We start from the raw sequence: 20467 nt of genomic DNA on the forward strand, positions 1-20467 counted from the left end.
TCTTCAACTCAAGGCTGCCACCCTACCCCTGGGTCAGGGCATTGTCCCCGAGCTCTTCAGCTCAAGGCTGCCACCCTACCCCTGGATCAGGGCATTGTCCCTGAGCTCTTAAGCTCAAGGCTACCATCATACCCTTGAGCCAAGCCCCACTTCCCATTTTCTAGAGGTTAATTAGAGATAAGAGTCTCAGGTTTTTTTGTGCCTAGGCTGGCTTTGAACCATGATCCTCAGATCTCAGCCTCCTGAGTAGCTAGGATTACAGGCGTGAACCACCACGCCCAGCTTTTTTTTTTTTTATGATCAATTGGAGATGAAGAGTCTCATGGACTTTCCTGCTTGGCCTGGCTTTGAACTACAATCCTCAGATAATCAGTCTCCCGAGTAGCAAGGATTAGAAGCACGAGCCACCAGTGCAAGCATCTCTCATTGCGGCCCCTCCTCTCTGAAGGTGTAGAGCGCTCTCCTGGGTCTTCCTCTGTTCTCACAATGGCCACCCAGTACCTGATAGAGACAGAGTCAGAGCCCAGCCCCATGTTGATCTCTCCAACTCGCTCAGTTACTTTAGAAACCAACTGTTCTGTGAGAAGATTCTACTATACTTCATTTACTCAACTCTAAACAAATAACTTAATATGTAAAGTAAATTTATACACTGTGTTTGTGTGTGCACACGTGTGTGTGTGTGTGTGTGTGTGTGTGTGTGTGTGTGTTGAACACTAAGCCTCATGCTTTCTAGGCAGGCGCCATTCCCCAACTTTTTTTTTTCCTCTATTTTATTTTTTTTTTTTGCCAGTCCTGGGCTTGAGCTCAGGGCCTGAGCACTGTCCTTGGACTTTCTCAAGGCTAGAACTCTACCACTCGAGCCTCAGCACTACTTCCAGCTTTTTCTATATATGTGGTACCAAGGAATGGAACCCGGGTCTTCGTGCATGCTAGGCAAGCACTTTAACCACTAGGCCAAGTTCCTGGCCCCTTCCTCTATTATTTTTGAGATAGGGTCCTGCTTATTGTCTGGCTTAGCCTGGAGCCACGATCTTCCTAACGTACTTCCCACTTAGAAGGGGTAGTGGTTGCAGTGTCTAGCTGATTGAGAATAGCCTTTTCCCCTCCATCTTTAGCAACACTTGCTCTTTCATTTGTATAAGAACTGAAAAGCCAGCGTGCTGCCCACTTAGATCCCTGTAGCTTATGTTCACTAGGCAACTGAAGTCAGCCAGGGCCATTGAAATGGACTTGGTTTCCCCTGTGACAGTGATTCTTGGGAGACGTCAGTCATGAAGCAGATGCATGCCTGGCTCTGGATACTCAACAGTGGACAGATTCTGGAAGTTTCTTTAGATGGTCCCAGGACAAGAGTCAAGTGCCACCTGACATGGCTTGGCAGGGGAAAGCTAAGGACGCCTGGAGACGGACACTCTGGCTACAGATTTCCAAGGACACGTCCATTGCTTACAGCAACTGACCAAGAACCGGGCCAGTGCTGGTGTTTATTGCCGGGCCTTTTGAGACCATTGGCCTGATGGCAGTTCCAAGGAGGGAGGTCCTGACCCTTGTGCTGTGTCTTGTGGGGATGGGGTGTGGGACCCTTTGCTACCAGGGATCATTTTGATATTTAAAACATTTTTCAGGGGCCACACAAAATGATGACTGCAGATAGAGGGCCCTGAGGCAGTCTGAAAAGTGTAGGAAAAGCTTATGTGTCTGTCATGTTGTATACCAAATGATTTCTTTGGGGGCCTCCAACAGAGGCCCTGCTGTCTCCCAGCCTAGCATCTGGGATGACGGATGACGGTGCCTTTGGAGACCACTGGGAAGCAGTCAAAATGGGTGGCAGTGATGAGGGAGTGATGCCCATTCTTCCTTGCATGGACTGTGATTCTGCCAGCCCTTGCAGGGCGTGTGCCCTCCTTTTCCTCCTGAATTACATTCCCAGCTTCCCATTGTGCCAAAGGTGATGTGTAGCAGCAACGACTTAGGACTGGACCAAGAGTGAAATGGAGCTTCCTGTGTGTGATTTGTGTGTGATTTGTGCCTACGCCTTACCCCTGGCAGTGCCAGCCTTGCCTTTGTGATTGTTCTGCTGGCAGAGCTCTGTGCTCTGCCCTAAGGAGGTGTGGCTAAAGAAATCCCAAGGGGGTAGGGCTGGCTTCCTGATTCTCTCAATGGTGGCTTTGTGCATTCCTAGCCTCTTAATCTCCTTGGAGACCCAGACACCAGCACCACACCGGTTCAGCAAGTTTCCTTACCTGTCTAGGTGAAATGAATACCAGTTAAGAGTAGAGGAACAGTTGTGGGCTTTGATTCCTGGAAAGTTAGATGACCTATTTTGGTGTAATTTTAATCTTTTCTGCCCATGTGGGGGAGGATGATCCAAGTATATTTTGTCTTCTGTTATCTCTTGTCCACTCTCAGGATCACGTGGCGTGGCCTTCACACAGTTTGTGTCCACATTACATCCCATTTCTTGGCGTAGGGGCTGTAAGTGAATTAGAATCAGTGGTCCAGACCTGGGCGTAGTGGCTCATGCCTGTAATCCTAGCTACTCAGGAGACTGAGATCTGAGGACCAAGGTTCAAAGCCAGCCCAAGCACAAAAGTACCCCAGACTCTTATGTCCGAGAATTAACCTCTAGAAAATAGGAAACGGGGCTTGGCTCAAGCGTAGGGTGGTAGCCTTGAGCTGAAGAGCTCAGGGACAATGCCCAGGCCATGTTCAAGCCCCCCCCCCCCCCCAAAAAAAAAAGAATCAGTGGTCCAACTAAAATCCATTTTAGAATCCATTTTTCTTTTTTCCTGAAAGTGCTCAGGCTTTTAAGCAGCATGCTGACTCTGCAGTGGCAGCCTGATTGTTTGCTTGTGAGATTCAGGGAAGATAAAATAGTTCCTATTTTGCTGGATACTCAGGTGTGGGGGATTATGAACAAAGCAGCAGTTAGTGTTGCCATGACAAATCATTATTTCCTGAGAATACTATCCTGGAAAATAAAAGTTACTAAACAGAATGCAAACCTAGAAATCATTCGGTACAGTTTGTCAGGCAAATGTGAATAGCTGTGTGCAGGCATGAGCTTCCTTTTGCAGAGGTCACTAGAAGTCACCAGTGTATGGTGGTATTCTAGGGGTTCAGGAATCTGTGGCCCAGCTGCTCCCTGAATGTATTATTGTATTATTCTTGTCCTGCCTTACTTGGACTCTGCATATACCTGTTTCAGAGACGTGCCAGGTATGTTCCTGCCTGAGGGCCTTTGCATATGCTCTTCCATTGTCCAGAGACATGATTTTTCCAGATCTCCACAGGCCCCACTTCCTTGCCTTATCTAGGTCTTTACTCAAACATTGCCTTCTCTGTGGAACTGTCCCCAAGTTTTCTGTTCACAACTGCATTCTTCTTGTCTGCTGCCTCCCCACATCTTCTCTGCCAATCCAGCCACTGATACAGGGCTAGTCTTTAGTCTTCTTCCACACTATGTTCTCCATACCCCTTCTTGCCATGAAATACTTTGATCTCTTGCTCTGTTGTCCACACAGAGAACAGACCTGGCACCTAGGGGAAGCAAGCTCCGTAATTATTTGTGGAATGAGTGATGACTGCTGCTCTCTGGACCAGCCCTTACTGGTTGGTGATCATGGATTGGGCAAAGCAACTTTGTTTTGGTTCTTTTCCTTGTCAGCTCAGCTGAGGTTGATTATTTATACCTCTGTGTTCAAGCCCCAGGACTGGCCAAAAAAAAAAAAAAAAAAAAAAAGAGAGAGAGAGAGATCAGTTTCCAAAAAGTAGCTTTAAGATCCCCATACAAAAAGCAAAAGATAGCCCGGGGGGTGTAATCCTAGCTACTCAGAAGACTGAGATCTGGGGATCAAGGTTCAAAGCCAGCCTGGGCACAAAAGAATCTGAGACTCTTAACTCCAATTAACCCATAGAAAATGGGAAGTGAGACTTGCCTATAGGGTAGAGCGGTAGCCTTGAGCTGAAGAGCTCAGGGACGGCGCTCAGGCCAAGTTCAAGCCCCATGACTCACTAAAAAAAAAAAAAAAGGCAAAAGATGGGGCCAGAAGTTTGGCCTAGTGGTAGAGTGTTTGCCTAGCATGCATGAAGACCCAGGTTCAATACCTTGGTACCATGTACATAGAAAAAAGCCAGAAGTGGATCTGTGGCTCAAGTGGTAGATCTCTAGCCTTGAGAAAGCCCAAGGACAGTGCTCAGACCCTGAGTACAAGTCCCAAGACTGGTTAAAAAAAAAAAAGAAATAGAAAAGTGAAAATATTTGGAGAGTTTATATGGAAGAATACTTGAGGCTATTCTCCACATGTTCAGTCTCTCACACAGTAAGAAAAACTTGAGGTGAAAGAACAAGAGATTACATGATCTTCAGCCTGACATCTGCTGGTTGGTGAGGTTGTAGGCAGCAACCCTATTCATTGTTGGAAGGAGTATAAACTACTAGAAACATGCTTAGAGGGACATTGGGAAATGATGACCAGAAGTTAGAAATGGTTAAGTGTGGTAGTTCACACTGTAACCCTAGCTATGTAGGAGTTTGAGATCAGGAGAATTGAGGTTCTGTACCAGCCTAGGAAGATTAAAAAAAAAAAAATCACAGGACCCATTTAAAGGGAAGAAGTTGGGTGTAGTAGTATGGGCCTGTCATCCCAACTACAATGGGAAGCCTAAAATGGGAGGATTGCTGAAAAACACAACAGCAAAACTACCAGTGCAAAACAAAACATGAGGAAGGACTGGAAGGACTAGTGGTAGAGTAGATTGCTAACATTTGCAGTCCCTGAGTTCAAACACTAGTTCTATTTAAAAATACTACTACTACTAACAATAATAATCATAATCATAAAAGTTATCCATATTTTCGGGGGGTGGTGAGGGGCAGGGTGGTCATGGGGCTGCAACTTGGCCTGGGTGCTGTCCCTGAGCTCTCCAGCTCAGGGCTACCGACCTACCCCTAGGCCTGGGTGTTGCCACTGTGCTGTCCAGCTCAAGGCTACTTGCCCTACCCTTGAGCCAAGCCCCACTTCCTGTTTTCTTGGGGCTAGTTGGAGATAAGAGTCTCAGGTCCTTTTGTGTCTGGGCTGGCTTTGAACCTTGATCCTCCGATCTCAGCCTTCTGAGTAGGTAGGATTACAGGTGTGAGCCACCACGCCCAGCAAATTATACATATTCTTTCCACTCAGTGGTTTTACTTCCGGGACTACATTACATGGATATGCTTTTGCATGTGCCAAATTACATATGCACGAATTTGTATACTGCTGTCTTGTTTAAAATGTCCATAGGAAAGAAGAGGAGGGAAGCTCAGAACCACCCCCAGGAAAGCCAACCTCCATGCTTGAACTCCCTGTGGTGGTGAAGGGAGCCAAGATTTTCCCTCTGAAGTGGTGCGCAAATATGTAGACTCTGTACTGAAAATACCAAGTAGAGAGTAAAGGAAGGGGAAATGTACTAATGTTTTTCGGGCCTTTCTAGAAGGCTGCAGAAAGAATGAGCCTCTTTGAATAGCTGCAGAGCAAGAGGCTGGGGAATGAAGTGGCTGGTGGCTAGGAATGTCACACAGAGGGAAAAGGCACTCTGCTCTGCATCAGCACACTCATGGTCATATGATGTTCAGCAGTTTAAAAACTCCAGAAGTTGGTGAGGCAAATGGAGGATGAGGCCAGCTAATTTGTGCAAGCAATGCTACATAGTGAAAATCCAAGGTCTCTGCTGAATGCTGTTCCAGCCACATGTGTGCTTTCCCCCTCCCTAGAAGCTGCCATTGTGCGACAATCCATTGGAGCCTCTGTGTGTGTGTGTGTGTGTGTGTGTGTGTGTGTGAACTCCTGGGTATTTTTCCTTTTCCTTCCTCCTGACATCCTGGTTGCTATAGTTTAAAGATCTATGTGTAATACACAGAAAATGCTTTAAATAACAGTGGCTTCCTGGCCATGATTTCCGGGGCAGTCTGTCAGTCTGGAGAGCATGGGGTAGGGATTCTTGTATATGGACAGACAAAGCAGGCTGTGCACATCTGGACAGAGTAGGGGGCTCAAAGCCAGGACCCACTCCTAAGAGGTCACTTGGTATACAACAAGCCGGATCCTCCGAGCAGCATGTCCGGGAGACCTAGACTCCAGACAGTACCCCACCCCTGGCTTCGGGTGGTGCTATGGGTTGTGCCCCTGTAGGCGGAAAGAGGAGCCGTTTCTCTCATGCCAAAACCAGGGGTGAAAACAGGAAGTGACGAAGCAGAACCCGCTCTGCCTTTACACCCAGCAACTTCTCTTTCTCTTTGTCATCCTCATTAGGTGTGGACACGTGGGGCCCTGGCCGGAGGATCTCCTGCACTGTGGGCTGTGGATATTTTAGGGTCTGACCATGCCGCCACCGGCAGACATCGTCAAGGTGGCCATAGAGTGGCCCAACGCCTACCCCAAACTCATGGAAATCGATCAGGTTAGTGATCCAGGCACAGTTGGGGCGTCAGCTTCCTTCCTGTGAGGAAATGTTTCCCCTTTCTCTTTCGGGCTATGCTGACAGGGCTGTGTGATAGGTAACAGCTACAGTGTGGCGTCCCTTCTAGGTGCCGTTTGCAGTGGGCCGTGGATGGGCTCATCTATTCTTCACACTTCTTCTGGGTGGTGGCTCTGTTAGGGCTGTGTCTGCCGCTGTGAGCTGGCACAGGGATTCGTGGATGCGGCCCCCAAGCTACTGACTGTGAAGCTCCACTTGCTGTGATTCGGGAAGATGTGCATTATTTTAACTATCAACAATGTAAACATTCATCGTCTGAATCTTTAGAAAGATTTTGTTTTATGTGTCCCAGTAGTGTGACTTGAACTCAGGGCCTTGCATTTTGAATCAGTCCCTCCCAACTCTACCATTTGAGTCATACTCCTAGCTTTTTGCAGGTTGACTGGAGCTACAAGTCTCATGGACTTTCCTATCTGGGCTGGCTTTGAACCATAATTGTCCGATCTCAGCCTCCTGAGTAGCTAGAATTTATAGGCGTGAACCACTAGTCCAGTCCAGGTTCATCATTCTTCACTTGTTGGAGAAGTAGTTGAATGAGTGCATTGCTACTTGTTTATATTAACAGCTTTCAAATGACATTAACATTGAGGGACTCCAGTCTTGGATCCTAGCCAGCTGTAATTTTATTACTAGTGTAAGATTTACTATGTATTTGTCTAGCGGGTTGTTCTGTGTGTACAAGATACTCAGGAAATATTTACTGAATGAAAAATATCCTAAAGGTTTGTGAGAGAGGGTTGTGTTGTGAGAGATCCTTTGGCTTGAATGGTGTGGGAGGGTCACGTGATCTGGTTCTGCTGGGTAACAGATGGTCTCTGAAGCTTAGTTTTGCCTTCCCTGTCTGTGTACATGATGGAAGGAAAGAGAGGTTGAGACTTAATATCCACTTACAGGTTTGAAAAAGCCTCTAATGTAGGATTCTGGGTGGTTTCCTCCATTTTTTTCAATTTGAATACCATGGCAACTCTAGTTTTTATGGTCACAATGCTGCTTCAAAATTACATGATATTTGTTCCTGGGTATATTAACTCGTTGAAGGTCACTGAATGCAGGAGTGATAAAGCAATGTGAAAATTCAAAGGAATCATTAAACACTATAGGGCAATTTCTGAAGCTTACGCTTGAATGTAAAGAGAGGTGTAACTGGGATTTGTTGGCAAAGAGATGTTATCAGCAGACCAACATCATTTATTTTTTAAATTAAATTAAATCTAATTTTTTGTTGTTGTTGTTTGTGGGGCTGGGACTCGGGGTTTGGGCGCCACTTCTCGTTTTCTGGTGTTTAATTGGAGATGAGAGTATCACAGACTTTTGTGCCTGGGCTGGCTTTGAACCTCGATTCTCACATGTCAACCTCCTGAGATGCTAGGATTACAGGCATGAGCCACTGACACTGAGCCTCCCCAGGAGTTTCTTACCAATAAAATTTGTGGTGCACTGTCAAAGTCTGTCCAAGGTACTGTGCCAGACATATCTGATAGCTCCTTCTTGGCCTCTGCCTTGGCTTTTATTGCCTTTTGTTGGATTTCCACCTCAAGGGGCCATGTGAAGCTAAATTGGGTGCTTTTCTGGGTACACAGAAGCTACAAACCTCAAATGCCCTTGTATTTCTCAGTCAAGGCCCCAGAACTCCATGCAGGGAGGCAACCATGACTAAAAGGCTGTTAGGACTCAACAGCATAGTATGTGCTACAGCGATGTTGGTGAATCTATGTCTTTCTTCTTCTGGTTCGTATAACAAAGTGCTTTAGGCTCGATAATTGGAAGCAACAAGCATCCAGGCTTCCCTGTGCCTATTTAGTAAGACTCTACTTTGTAACACGCCCGCCTTCTAAATATAGGAACCCAAAGGTCCATTCCATGGCTATGGAGGTTAGTTTCCACCCATCTCCTTCTGTGACATCTTCCTAGATTTTTCTCTCTCCCTCTCCTTATCTGTCCAGTCAGGTGTTACCCGATCCCATCAATGAGGTCTCGCTTTATGATACCTATTGATGTTCTAATTGGCCCAGGTGGAGGAACACAGAAAGAACTTACAAAATTAAGATAAAGCTTCCTCAAGGGGAGAACTTTGAAGGACAGGGAATCATACCGAGAGAAGTGGGAGATGGTCACCAGGTGTGATGGCTCACGCCTGTAACCCTAGTTACTCAGGAGAATGAGATCTGAGGCTCTCGGTTCAAAGCCAGCCCAGGCACTAAAGTCCATGAGACTCTTATCCCCAATTAACCACTAAAAGAAAACCAGAAGTGATGCTGTGGTTCAGGGGGTAGGGCAGTAGCCTTGAGCTGAAGAGTTCAGGGACAGCATCCAGGCTCAGGGTTCAAGCCCCATGACTAACCACCCCCCTCCAAAAAAAATCCACCAGAAAACAAACAAACAATAAAAACAAACAAAGTGGGAGATGATGAACACAAACTACTCCAGTGTAAACAGCGAATGTTTGAACCTGAAAAGAGCCAATTAGAAATCTCAAAGAGAAAACCTCCGCGGGAGAAGTAAAATGTAATGAAAATAATAAAAATTGTTTAAAATCAATAAGGCCAGCCTGGAGTATGGCTTAGAGGTAGAATGCTTGCCTAGCATGCACAAAGCCCTGGGTTCTATTCCTCAGTACTAAAAGTGGTGCTGTGGCTCAAGTGGTAAAGAACTGGCCTTGAAAAATTACGAGGACATTGCCCAGTCTCTTAGTTCAAACCCCAGGACTGGCAAAAAGAAAAAAATAATCAGTAAGGCACTTCATCATGAAATGGATTAGGCCAAAGAGAAAACTGGCATTTTGGAGAATATGAGTAAGAAACTGATCCAGAATATAACTGAAGAAATAAAGGAATAAAACATGTGAATCCCCAGATTGGGTTGAAAAGGAGCAATTGAGAAATCAGAGTCAACCCACTTTCCATTGGAAGTTCTGCTAAGTTAAGAATTGAATCCATGAAAGAAAGTCAGTATTTAGTCAATATTTAAATGTTTAAATGGCATGGGGTGGTGGGGAGAATTTCGAGATTTCTGTATGATCAGCCATGTTGATAGTGGCAATATCCACCAAAATAGGGCAATCTCACTCCTGGTGGGAATGAGGATAGTCGATTGGCTTGTTTGTTTATACAGTCAGAGCTCCTTTCAAAATCTTGTAACAATTTGGCCCTCCTGCCAGTCTGTCCTGGTAAATGGACAGTCAGCTACCAATGAAGTCACCAATCCTTTGAGAAAACACATCCAGCTTCCTTGTCACTCTTTCCCATCAAAAAGTCTGCAATGATTTGGAGGCATAGCTCAGCAGTAGAGTATCTGATCAGCAAACAACCGAGACCGCAGGTTCAGATCTCAGTCCCAATAGATTAATGAATGGATGAAGTACCAGTTTGCTTTTTTAGCCACTCATTTCTATGACATTGTTAGCTCCTCTGTATCCCAAGTGACCATCAATTCAGTTAGGCCTTTGTGTGTGATGCTTAAGAATATTCCACGCAGTCCAATTATCATCTGCTTTCCTCCTTAGCCACAGGCAGAATAAGGAGGAAAGTTCAGAGCAGGGCCTCAGATTGAAGCAACAGGACTGGAAATGAATAAAACAGGAAGGATGAGGAAGATGTAATGTTCATTCCAAGTTGAAGTTCTGGCAGAGTAGACAATGAGCACAAGTTGAGAAGTCAGAGAGATTGGGGTGAGATTTGAGATGGCATTTAGGTTCGAATATGCACTTACCTTGAAGTGGCCTTGGGCCCAAAGGAACCACAGAGAAGTGGCATGGGTGGGGATATTGGCATTAGAAGTAAGACAGGAAGAAGTAAGAGAGGAAGGAAGATGTTCCCTTTCACGAGTAGATGATGTGGAAAGTTTCAGTGTTCACTTAGGATTTCAGCATGATCTATGTAAATCATGGGTGTGGAAAGGTCATCTACTGTTTACTGTAGTCATGCACATTGAACTTTGGATAGTGTTTGTCAGGAGATTTCAAGGCCTGGACCAGTGGCTACCCCTGGAATCTCAGCTACGCTGGAATTTCTAGCTACTCAGGTGTAGAGAGGATTACAGTTGAGTCTGGACTTCAGTTAATGAGGCCCCATCTCAGTAAACAGCCCAGGATTCTTGTTGTGCACTTGTGATCTTAGCAACATGCATACATGGTAGGGTTGTGATCAGAGGTCATCCCCAGGCAAAAATGGGAGATCTGAAAAATAATTAAAATGTAAAACAGAGGCCTGGGGGTGTGGTTTAAATGGTAGAGAGCCTGCCAAGAAAGCACAAAGGCCTGAGTTAAAACTTTTGTGCTGCAAAAACAAACCAGTGTACTTTGTGCTGGAGACTAGAACAGCAGCGTTCTTCCTCTCGAGTGTGACCTCTGGGCACCTGGGCTTTGTGCCCTCAGTTGCAATAACTAAATTTGGCTGGAGTTCAAGAACCAGGATTGTAGAAACACACGAGTCTTGGTTCAAATTCTCTGCTATCTAGGCAGTGAATCATCGACCACATCATGAAATGCTCAGGAACCTACTACAATCTTCTCAGTAGCACTTAATAGTACTCAGCACTCACAGTGTTCTAGGGATATGGTGTAGTATTCTCGAGAATAGTAGCTACCAGACCTGGGAGTGTGGCCTAGTGGCAGAGTGCTTGTGTAGCATACATAAAGCCCTGGGTTCAATTCCTTGGTGCTACATGTGCGGAAAAAGCCAGAAGGGCACTGTGGCTCAAATATTAGAACACTAGCCTTGAGCAAAAGAAGGTCAGGGACAGTGCCCAGGCCCTGACTTCAAGCCCCAGGACTGGCAAAGAGAAAAAGGAAAAAAAAAAAAAAAAGAATTGTGTTGGTATTTTCTTTAGGAGAGTCAGCTGAGTGGTAGTAGGCCATGCAAATGAAACTGAACTGGAAGTGGTACTGTGGCTCAAGTGGTAAAATGCTGGCCTTGAGCAAAATGAAACTTAAAAACAGTGCCTGTGTCCTGAGTTCAAGGCCCAGGAATGATGTGCTTGCCTCACCTCCCTTCCTCTCTCTCTCTCTCTCTCTCTCTCTCTCTCTCTCTCTCTCTCTCTCTCTCTCTCTTCTGTTTCTCTGTTTCTCTCTCTGTCTCTGTCTCTCCCTGTCTCTCCTTGTCTCTCTCTGTCTCTGTCTCTCTATCTCTGTCTTTCTGTATCTCTCTCTCTATCTCTGTCTCTCTCTTTGTCTGTCTCTGTCTCTCTGTCTGTGTCTGTCTCTGTCTCTCTGTCTCTCTGTCTCTCTGTCTCTCTCTCTCTCTCTCTCTCTCTCTCTCTCTCTCTCTCTCTCTCTCTCTCATAAACACCCATGTGTGATTGAAGCTAGGTGAGCTTTGGGGGGAAGGGTGAGGTTGTGCCATTGTTAGAATAGATCCTTCCTATAAACCTCCCTGGTTTTATTCTTTAGGGCTGGGGCTCTGGTTCAGCTTGACATGCTACTCTCTCCTTAAAGGGGCATTTGTTTGAGGCCTCTGTTCCTTCCCACCCTGTCAATGAGCTGAATTTAGTGCCTCCATTTATAAACCTTGTCTGCTAGGTAGTAAAAAAGAGATGAGCGTAATGGGGGAAAGTTGACTGAGAAATGAACACTCACTTATTTTCCAAATATTATTATTGTTGTTTTTTGTTGTTATTGCTGTAGTGGAGTTTGAAATGAAAGCTCTCTAGCACTTGAGTCATGCCTCTAACCCCCTTTTTGCTATGGTTAATTTTGAGGTAAGATCTTGTTTGTTCTTTAGCTGGACTCTGGACTGTGATCCTCCTATTTATACTTTCTTCCGTAGCTTAGATGAGAGGTATGCATCACTATACTTAGCTTTTTCTTTTCTGTGGAGTTGGAATCTTTGGGGCTTTTTACATAGGCTGCTCTGGAAATGCAGTGTCTAGATCCTTCCAACATCCTGGATTATAGAGATACAGCACTGTTTCCAGCTTGAATTCACTTCTTAATTTGCTCTATTCACCTGTTCATCTCAGTATTTTTTTCACTACTGTCTTCTTTCCAGCGTCAGCTTCTTGGTAGTTGACAAGACTTTCTAACCCTGTATGGAAGTTTAACTTGGACCCCACTCTGCCTTGAAAACTTAATTGAATTCCTCATATCTACTCAGCTGGATGGCCTGTTAGAGTGGACAGTCATTTCTGTGAACCCTGCTTTGTCTCATATGGCATTTATAAACAAAGCCAAGCTTCCTTGTAGGACCTTGATGAAGATAATTAGGTTGCTTGGTGTGGATGAAGGCAAGCCGACCAAGACCAGGACTGACTCCATGTGAACCCTGGATTACCCAGGGCATGGAGTAAGACAGTAAGACCTATCTGCAAGTACTTTCTAGAGAAGACTGAGATTCAAAGATTCAGAAAGAGGAAGACAGAAATTAGGAAACTGGTGCAATTTTAGGGAAAACAATGATTCCTGTAGCAATATTGCGGTGGGATAAATAGGAATGAGGCAGGGGCACATTGAAAATCATCATTGATGCAGATAGTGCTTCAGTTTTGTATTGTTCATCTCTCTATGTCTGTCTTTGACAGCTGGAGTTTCTCTTCCAAATGAAGAGAAATATAGTTTCTATAAAAGAGTGTGTGTGGGGTTCATGTTTATAATCCTAGCTATTCAGGAGGGTGAGATTTGGAACATCATGGTTCAAAGTCAGCATGGGCAGAAAAGTCTCTAAGACTCTTTACTCCAAAATAGCCAGCGAAACATTGGGCTGCAAGCATGGCTCAATGGGTAGGTAGAATGCCAGCTGAGTAAGCAAGCTGAGCAAGTACAAGGCCTTGAATTCAGACCCTAGTACTGTCAAAAGTAAAAAGAAAGGAAAAGGCCTATCTGCTGATTATCTTTAGCATACTCATTTAGTGATGTCTCATAACTCATAATCAGTTATACCTCTGTCCCTCTTCACAGTCCAGTAGTTTTGTGACACAAAGATTGAATTTATCTTGTTGCAAATCTCCTGTGTAATTAGTTTCATGAAGCTTGAAACAAGTCTTTTTTTCATAAATCATTTTTTAAATAAATCAGCATTCTTCAAGGGGAAAAAAAGTGGCCTGTCCTGTCATCTTTCAGTTTTCAAAGTTAATCTGATAACATGGTCTTCCTGCCTTGGGGAGGTAGCTATGAGCCCTTCCTGTCATTTCTGATGATTACTGGAGTCTTCAGTTTGTGATTCACATCACAGCTGGTGTCAAAATGCTCGATTTCTAAACAACCAGCTACCATTGCCTCAGGAAAGCGTGGTTTTTCCATCATCGTTCATATTAGTGAAGTTGCTATTAAGACACTCCACCCAACTCAGCAGACCTCTCCAGACCAGTGTGATGTGGCTCAGAGCGTGGTCACCAGCTCATTCATTGGAAGAGAATAAGTCAGGACTGAGTAAGAACTGGATGGGTTCTCAAGACCTATACTGTATTTTAAAGTTTCTGTAAGCAGCCGTCAGTCTAAGCATCCTTTCTCAGTGTTTTGGTAATTGTGTTTTTTTTCTTCCTGGGCCAACAATACTCATAACTGCTGTGCAAAATATGTTTCACAAATTTCCATCTATGAAAGTAAAGGAAAACCCAAGTGCTTTGCTGTGCCCTATTGCCTCAACGTGACAGAATAAAGCATCTGTCAAATTCTTTTAAAGCACGAGAGAAAAGCTTTTTGTTAACAGTCTAGGACCCAAACCTTTCAAACTTGTGTTTAAAAGAGTTTTGCAATTAAAAGGGCGGAGGAGGATGTGAATGGGGGTGAGATTTTGCAGCTTCCACCTCCAGCAGCCTGTCTGAGCCTCAGGAAAGAGGTCAGAAAGAGATTAGGGGAAAAAAGGGGGAAAGTAGCTAAAAATCTGATAACAGATATGTTCCTAACCTATGTGTATTAGCTACACCCAGGAGAAGTGAGTGTATCTTAGCGAGCACTCCTTCTTCCAAGTAGGTAGAATCTAGTTATCGAAACACAAGAAAATGTCATTAAGAATAAAAGCAGGATGAGTGAAGGACAAAAGGTAGTTTTTAAAGGCCAGTCACATTAAGGAAGAAGGTGGAAATAGATACTCAATTTTTTTTTTTCTTTTCTTCTTTTGGCAGTATTGAGGTTTGAACTCAGGGCTTCCTGCTTGCTAGGAAGGTGCTGCTCTCTTGCTAAGTCCCTCCTCTAATCAATGCTTGCACTGGCTGTTAGTTTGACATGTCCATAACACACAGTACACCTGATCATACTCACTCTCTCCACCACTGGCCTTCATCCTCTCTCCTCCTTCCCAAATCAGTCTCAACATGCTTCATTGCTCATATTCACACATGCATTATAAAACATTTTGACTCCATTCACCCTCTCCATTTTCCCCACCCCTCACACTGGTTCCTACACCAAACACAGGACGTGTTTAACCTTCCTGATGTTTATTTTGGTTCAAGTTCATGGTACTTGTTGAGGAGCTTCACCACGGTGCTTCACACATGCAGCAGTGGTATTACTTTAATAGGGTAGGGTCTCACTTCCTGACTGTGATCTGCCTGATTTCAGCTTCTAGTTGTTGATAACACAGGTGTACCAGTTTACCCAATTCTCATTGTGAAGGTAACTTGAAAACGTCCTGCCCAGACTGTTCCTGAACTGTTATCTGCCCAATGTCTGCCTCCTAAGTAGCTAGGGTTATGGGTATGAGCAACCTTGGTTGGTCATTTTTTTTTTTTTTGGATGTGGGACTTGAACTCTGGGCCTGGGTGTTGTCCCTGAGCTCTTCAGCTCAAGGCTATTGCCCTACCGATGGAGCCACGGCGCCACTTCCAAGTTTCTGGTGGTTAATTGGAGATAAGAGTCTCACAAAATTTAGTGCCTGGACTAGCTTTGAATGGCAGCCCTCAGATCTCAGCCTCCTGAGTAGCTAGGATTACACGTGTGAGCCACCGTGCCCAGCTAACCAATCATTTTTTAAGGGGCCCGTGAGGTGTCCAGACAGATCATGTAAGAAGTCAGTGGATGTCTTTGGAGGTACCATTATATAATACCTTAGTACATATCAGGTCTAAGGAGCAGAACTCATTTGTGACCCTCATTTGTTTGTGCCATTGTGTTTACTTCTAGGGATAGAAGAGAAAACAGGAGTGTTGAGAAGGCAAGTTAAAGGTCTAATGTTACAAAGGCAGAGACTGAAGAAGCTGGGATTCAATCTCAAGAGACTTAAATATTTTTTTTTAATTTTAGCAGGATTTTATTTTAGGATTTCATGCTTGCTAGGCAGGTGCTTAATCTACATCTTGAGCCCTTTTTGGTTTGTTGTTATTTATTATTATCATAATACTGTAATAGAATAATGTAAAATATTTACAAGATAACACTATTATGTTATGAATAAATATTACAATATTATAATATAAAATAATATAAAATACTGGGTCTTAAACTCAGACCCTAGAACTTTCCCTTGACTTTTCACTCAAAGTTGTTGCATGACCACATGAACTACAGCTCTACTTCTGGCTTTTTGCTAGTTAACTGGAGATAGTGTCTTTTGGATTTGTCTGCTTGGGCTAGCTCTGAACCATGATCCTTAGATCTCAGCCTTCTGAGTAACTTGGAGTATAGGCATGAGCCACCAATGCTTTGCTATACTTTTTTGAATAAGGTCTCACCTTCATGCTTAGACTGGATGGGATCAAAAGCTTTTATTCTAAAGTCACTCAAAAGAAAGGGAAGCATCTCAAATGGCTCTTTGGTACCTGTTTGCTTTCTAGCGTCGCTGGAGCATTTCATCTGCTAATTTAGACACATTGGCAAGGCCTAACCCAGACTTTTTTCCTGGTGTGGCACATTGGGTATTGGTGGTTATCAATGCAGAGAACTGAACCAGCACTGTGCAGACTAACAGGCATATGGCCTATCAGCAGGGTGCCACCAGCTTTAGCACACAGGTATAAAGGGAGAGATATGGGCAGCTACAGCCTGCAAAGCCCTGAGGTGTACCTGGGGGCTGAGTGAAGTCCTGGGGGCACTGTCAAGGTGGACTGGCCGGAGCAGGTGGTTCAGTGGCCAGGAGCTGCCTTCATGGTGAGATGAGATTGGGGGGTAGGTGTGTGTGGGGGGGTGGGGATTGATGCTGATGAAGGACAGTAGAGCAAGTCTCCTGGGAAGGAGCCTCCTGCTAGGCTGGCCTGATCACCTCCTAAATTAACAGCCAGGGGATCACCAGGAGACTCTGTGCCTGAGTGGGGAGTGGTCATGATGGCTAAGACACAGAAGGGAAGTGAAAGGAGAATGTGGCTTATAGCAAGGAAGAAACACAGAGGTTGAAAGGGGCTTAGCTAGGTGGGCACTAGTGGCTCACGCCTGTAATCCTAGCTACTCAGGAGGCTGAGATCTGAGGATCAAGGTTCAAAGACAGCTTGGCCAGGAAAGTCCATGAGATTCCTATCTCCAGTTAACCCCCAGAAAATGGGAAGTTGAACTGTGGCTCTAAGTGGTAGAGTGCTAGCTCTGAGCAAAACAGAGTTCAGAGATAGCTCCCAGGCCCTGAGTTCAAGCCTCACAACAGACAGAAAAAAAGAAAAGAAAAACGACAACAAAAACAAGAAAGAGAAAAGACAAAGGGCTGGGTGTGACTATGATCAGAATGGGAGATGTCTGGAATTTATGACAGAAAATTTTATTAAAGGTGAAAGAGAAGGAAAGAGGGAGAGAAAAAAAGCAGGAGGATGAAGAAGAGAAAAAGAAAAGAGGAGGAAGAGGAGGAGGAGACTCACTCTTTTATAAGGAAGAGAGTTATGCCAGCAAATGGCATGTAAACTAAACATGTGATTTAGAAACAAACTGCAAAAAAAAAACCAAAAACCAAAAAACCACACACACCCCCACCCCCAAAACCCAAATGTGGCCATTCTCAGCAATCTCTTTGTTTTATGAAAAGCTTTTGCTTAGGAAATTTGGTGTCTTGACTTACTGTCTTCTGTTAGTTAAATCAAGAACTCTTGGGGAATAGAGCTAAGATAGAAACAAAGGCCCTTTTAACAAAAGCTAAATTCTTGAAAACGATGATCATTACATTGCCAATCAGATTCACATAGAAATGCAGGCTTTAACAAATAAATGGTTTTGCAGACATGAATTTTTTTTTTTCCAGTCAGGTACTAGTATTTCATGCCTGTACTCTTAACTATTGATGAGGCGGAGTGGTGAAGGTTTGTTTGAAGCCAGCCTGAATAGAAAAGTCCATGAGACTGTCTCCAATTAATTAACCAAAAGCTGGAAGTAAAGGTGTGGCTCAAGTGGCAGAATGTCAAGCATGACTGAAAAAGCTTAAGTGAGATTTCAAGGCCCAGTAGTGGTACACACACACACACAGAAAGAGAGAGACAGAGACAGAAAGATTCCCAAAATAATATAAAATGAAGAATAAAGACTTGCTATAAGGTGGTCTTCTGTGATAACAGGAAAGCCAATTGTGATTTGGGAACGACTACTTAGTAGCATGGCCACTTGCAAACTAGTTCTGCAAAACAAGCTCTTTTGAAGCCGAAAAGGTGGCTTTGTAAAAAGTAGGCTTACGGATTAGCTATAGATTACATGCGTTATGGAAACTTAAATACTTTTGCTCCAATATGCTAAATCAAGATACTTTCCAGTAGAGTCAAGGAATTCATTTTTTCGTTCCCTTGCAGGTTTGTGGAATACATGCAAGAAGGACCAGTGTGCTCAAGTTTTTTTTTTTTTTTTCCTTTTAGGCCTTCCCCACCCCGCCCCCAGGGAAAAGGCAGATTTCTCAGTAAGGCTACAGAAAACTATCCATGTATAATGCAGGGTGTGCCAGGCCTTGAAGAATTGGCAAGATAGCAGTTTTTTTGTGTGTAAGCTTCTAGGCATATGTTCATAAATACAACCACTGGGAAATACCTTGACTTGGAATTTATTGATCAAATAATGAGTTCCTGTCATACTGAGGGGTTGATGCAGGCAGAGACAAAGCAGTGGAACTAGACTAGTATGGTCTCCGAGGGAGCATTGCTCAGTGTTGGCTCCTGGAGAGAGTCCACGACAGCTCACCTATTTGGCACAATTGTCATGATCATGGCTGTGGTATTGATCTGTTTTATCATTCGCTGGCTATACAGTGTTCTTCCAAGTCGAGCCTCCTGTGATTCCCAAGAGACTGATTCTTCAAGGAGTGGAGTGACAGTTTTCCTGTGTCTGCCAGCTTGTGGCTGGGAGCTGCTTAGGACCTGCCTAGCCGTGTCACATGTGGTAGGAAACAGGGAACATACTGATGGATTCAAGCTCTCCTTAAAAATAGTTTGCTTTCTGTGGAGTGCTGGTGGCTCACACCTGTAATCCTAGTTGCTCAGGAAGCTGACATCAAGGATCATGGTTCAAAGCCAGCAAGGGCTGTACAGTCCCTGACACTCTTCTCTCCAATTAACCACCAGAAAACTGGAAGTGGTAGATTGCTAACCTGGAGTAACAAAAGCTCAGGGACAGTGCCTACGTCCCGAGTTCCAGCCCTAGGACCAGCATACACATACAATTATCAATAGACAAATAGCCTTAGAAAAACATATAAGAAGCACATGTACAATAAAAAAATATATGAAAAGGAAAAAAAAAAAGAAGCACATGTAACCCTCTTATTAGGAACCATGGTTTCTCTGCCTGGACAACCAGCACACCTCTGAAATTTACCTTATGCCACTACATAAACGCAAAGACATAGATAGGCACCAGTGGCCTCCACCTGTAATCCTAGGTATTCTGGAGCCTGAAATCTGACAGTGGCTATTCAGAGTCAGCCCAAGAAGAAAGTCCTTCAGATTCTTACCTCCACTTAAACCAAAACGCTAGAAGTAGAATTGTAGCTCAAATGATAGAGTGCTAGCCTTGAGTAATAAAAGCTCAAGGAGCCAGGCGCGGTGGCTCATACCTGTAATCCTCACTACTAAGGAGGCTGAAATCTGAGGATCTCGCTTCAAAGCCAGCCCGGGCACTAAAGAATGGAGTCTTTTTTTTTTTTTTGGCCTGTCCTGGGCCTTGAACTTAGGGCCTGGGCACTGTCCTTGGACACTTTTTGTTCAAGGCTAGCACTCTGCTACTTGAGCCACAGCACCACATCTGGCTTTTTCTAGATATGTGGTTGCAGGGAATCGAACCCAGAGCTTCATGCAGGCTAGGTGAGCTCACAACCACTAGGCCACACTTCTGGCCCTGAACAGAGACTCATCTCCAATTAACCACTAGAAAATGGGGAGTGTGGCTGAGGCTCAGTAGCCTTGAGCTGAAGAGCTCAGGAACAGCACCCAGGCCCAGAGTTCAAGCCCTATGACCCACAATAAAATAAAATAAGCTCAAGGATAACACCCAGGCCCTAAGTTTAGGACCCAGAACATCCCTCCCCCCCCCCCCCGCGTGCCCCACACATGAGCAAATCTGGGCATTTTTCATTTAGCTTCTACATCATGTGGTAGTCAGGACCAAAGGGTAGAGGATTAGGGAGTTATGGAGATGCATCAAGATACTCTGTTCTAAGGGACAAAAAGAAAAGAGAGAGAGAGGCATAAAGCCCACAGTGGTGAGTCAGTTTCTGTGCTAAGTACAGTTGGGACAATTCCATCTCTCTGGGGAAGGCTGGGAGGAGGAAGCTCTGCCATGGACAATATTTCACTGGTATAAGGTGGGCAGAAAGAAGGACAGAGACATTTCAACCAAGCACATGGCAGAGATGGAATTTTTATCTGATTTTTCTTTTTCCTATGCAGAAGTATGGTGAATTTGTATAGAACAGTATTTTCTGATACCAGATGATGGAAGGCCCTGGATGTCATACTTAGAGATTTCAGCTTTCTGATCATCATTGAGAATCTATGGAGGATGTTACAACAAAGAGGCATGAACAAAACTGGGGAGGCGGAGGGAGCAATTTTGTCCAATTATAGTTGGCATGGCGATGGGAGAGAATGAGCAATGAGTTAAGGGTTGTTTTCAGGAATCTGCTGA

The 20467-nt window shown here is 44.4% G+C and overlaps 1 protein-coding gene across 1 annotated transcript in view; it reads left to right on the forward strand.

Moving 5' to 3' along the window:
* The window catches only part of Elmo1 (engulfment and cell motility 1), a 425322-nt gene that overhangs the window by 71023 nt on the left and 333832 nt on the right, over nt 1–20467 (forward strand). The window contains exon 3 of the mRNA XM_090332628.1: nt 6294–6441. Coding sequence (XP_090188754.1) covers nt 6364–6441 — 78 coding nt within the window. The 5' untranslated portion in view covers nt 6294–6363. The remainder of the gene's footprint in view (nt 1–6293; nt 6442–20467) is intronic.

Source organism: Megascapheus bottae, chromosome 5, assembly GCF_031878675.1.
Source record: "Megascapheus bottae isolate mThoBot1 chromosome 5, mThoBot2.hap1, whole genome shotgun sequence".
Taxonomy (NCBI): Eukaryota; Metazoa; Chordata; class Mammalia; order Rodentia; family Geomyidae; genus Megascapheus; species Megascapheus bottae.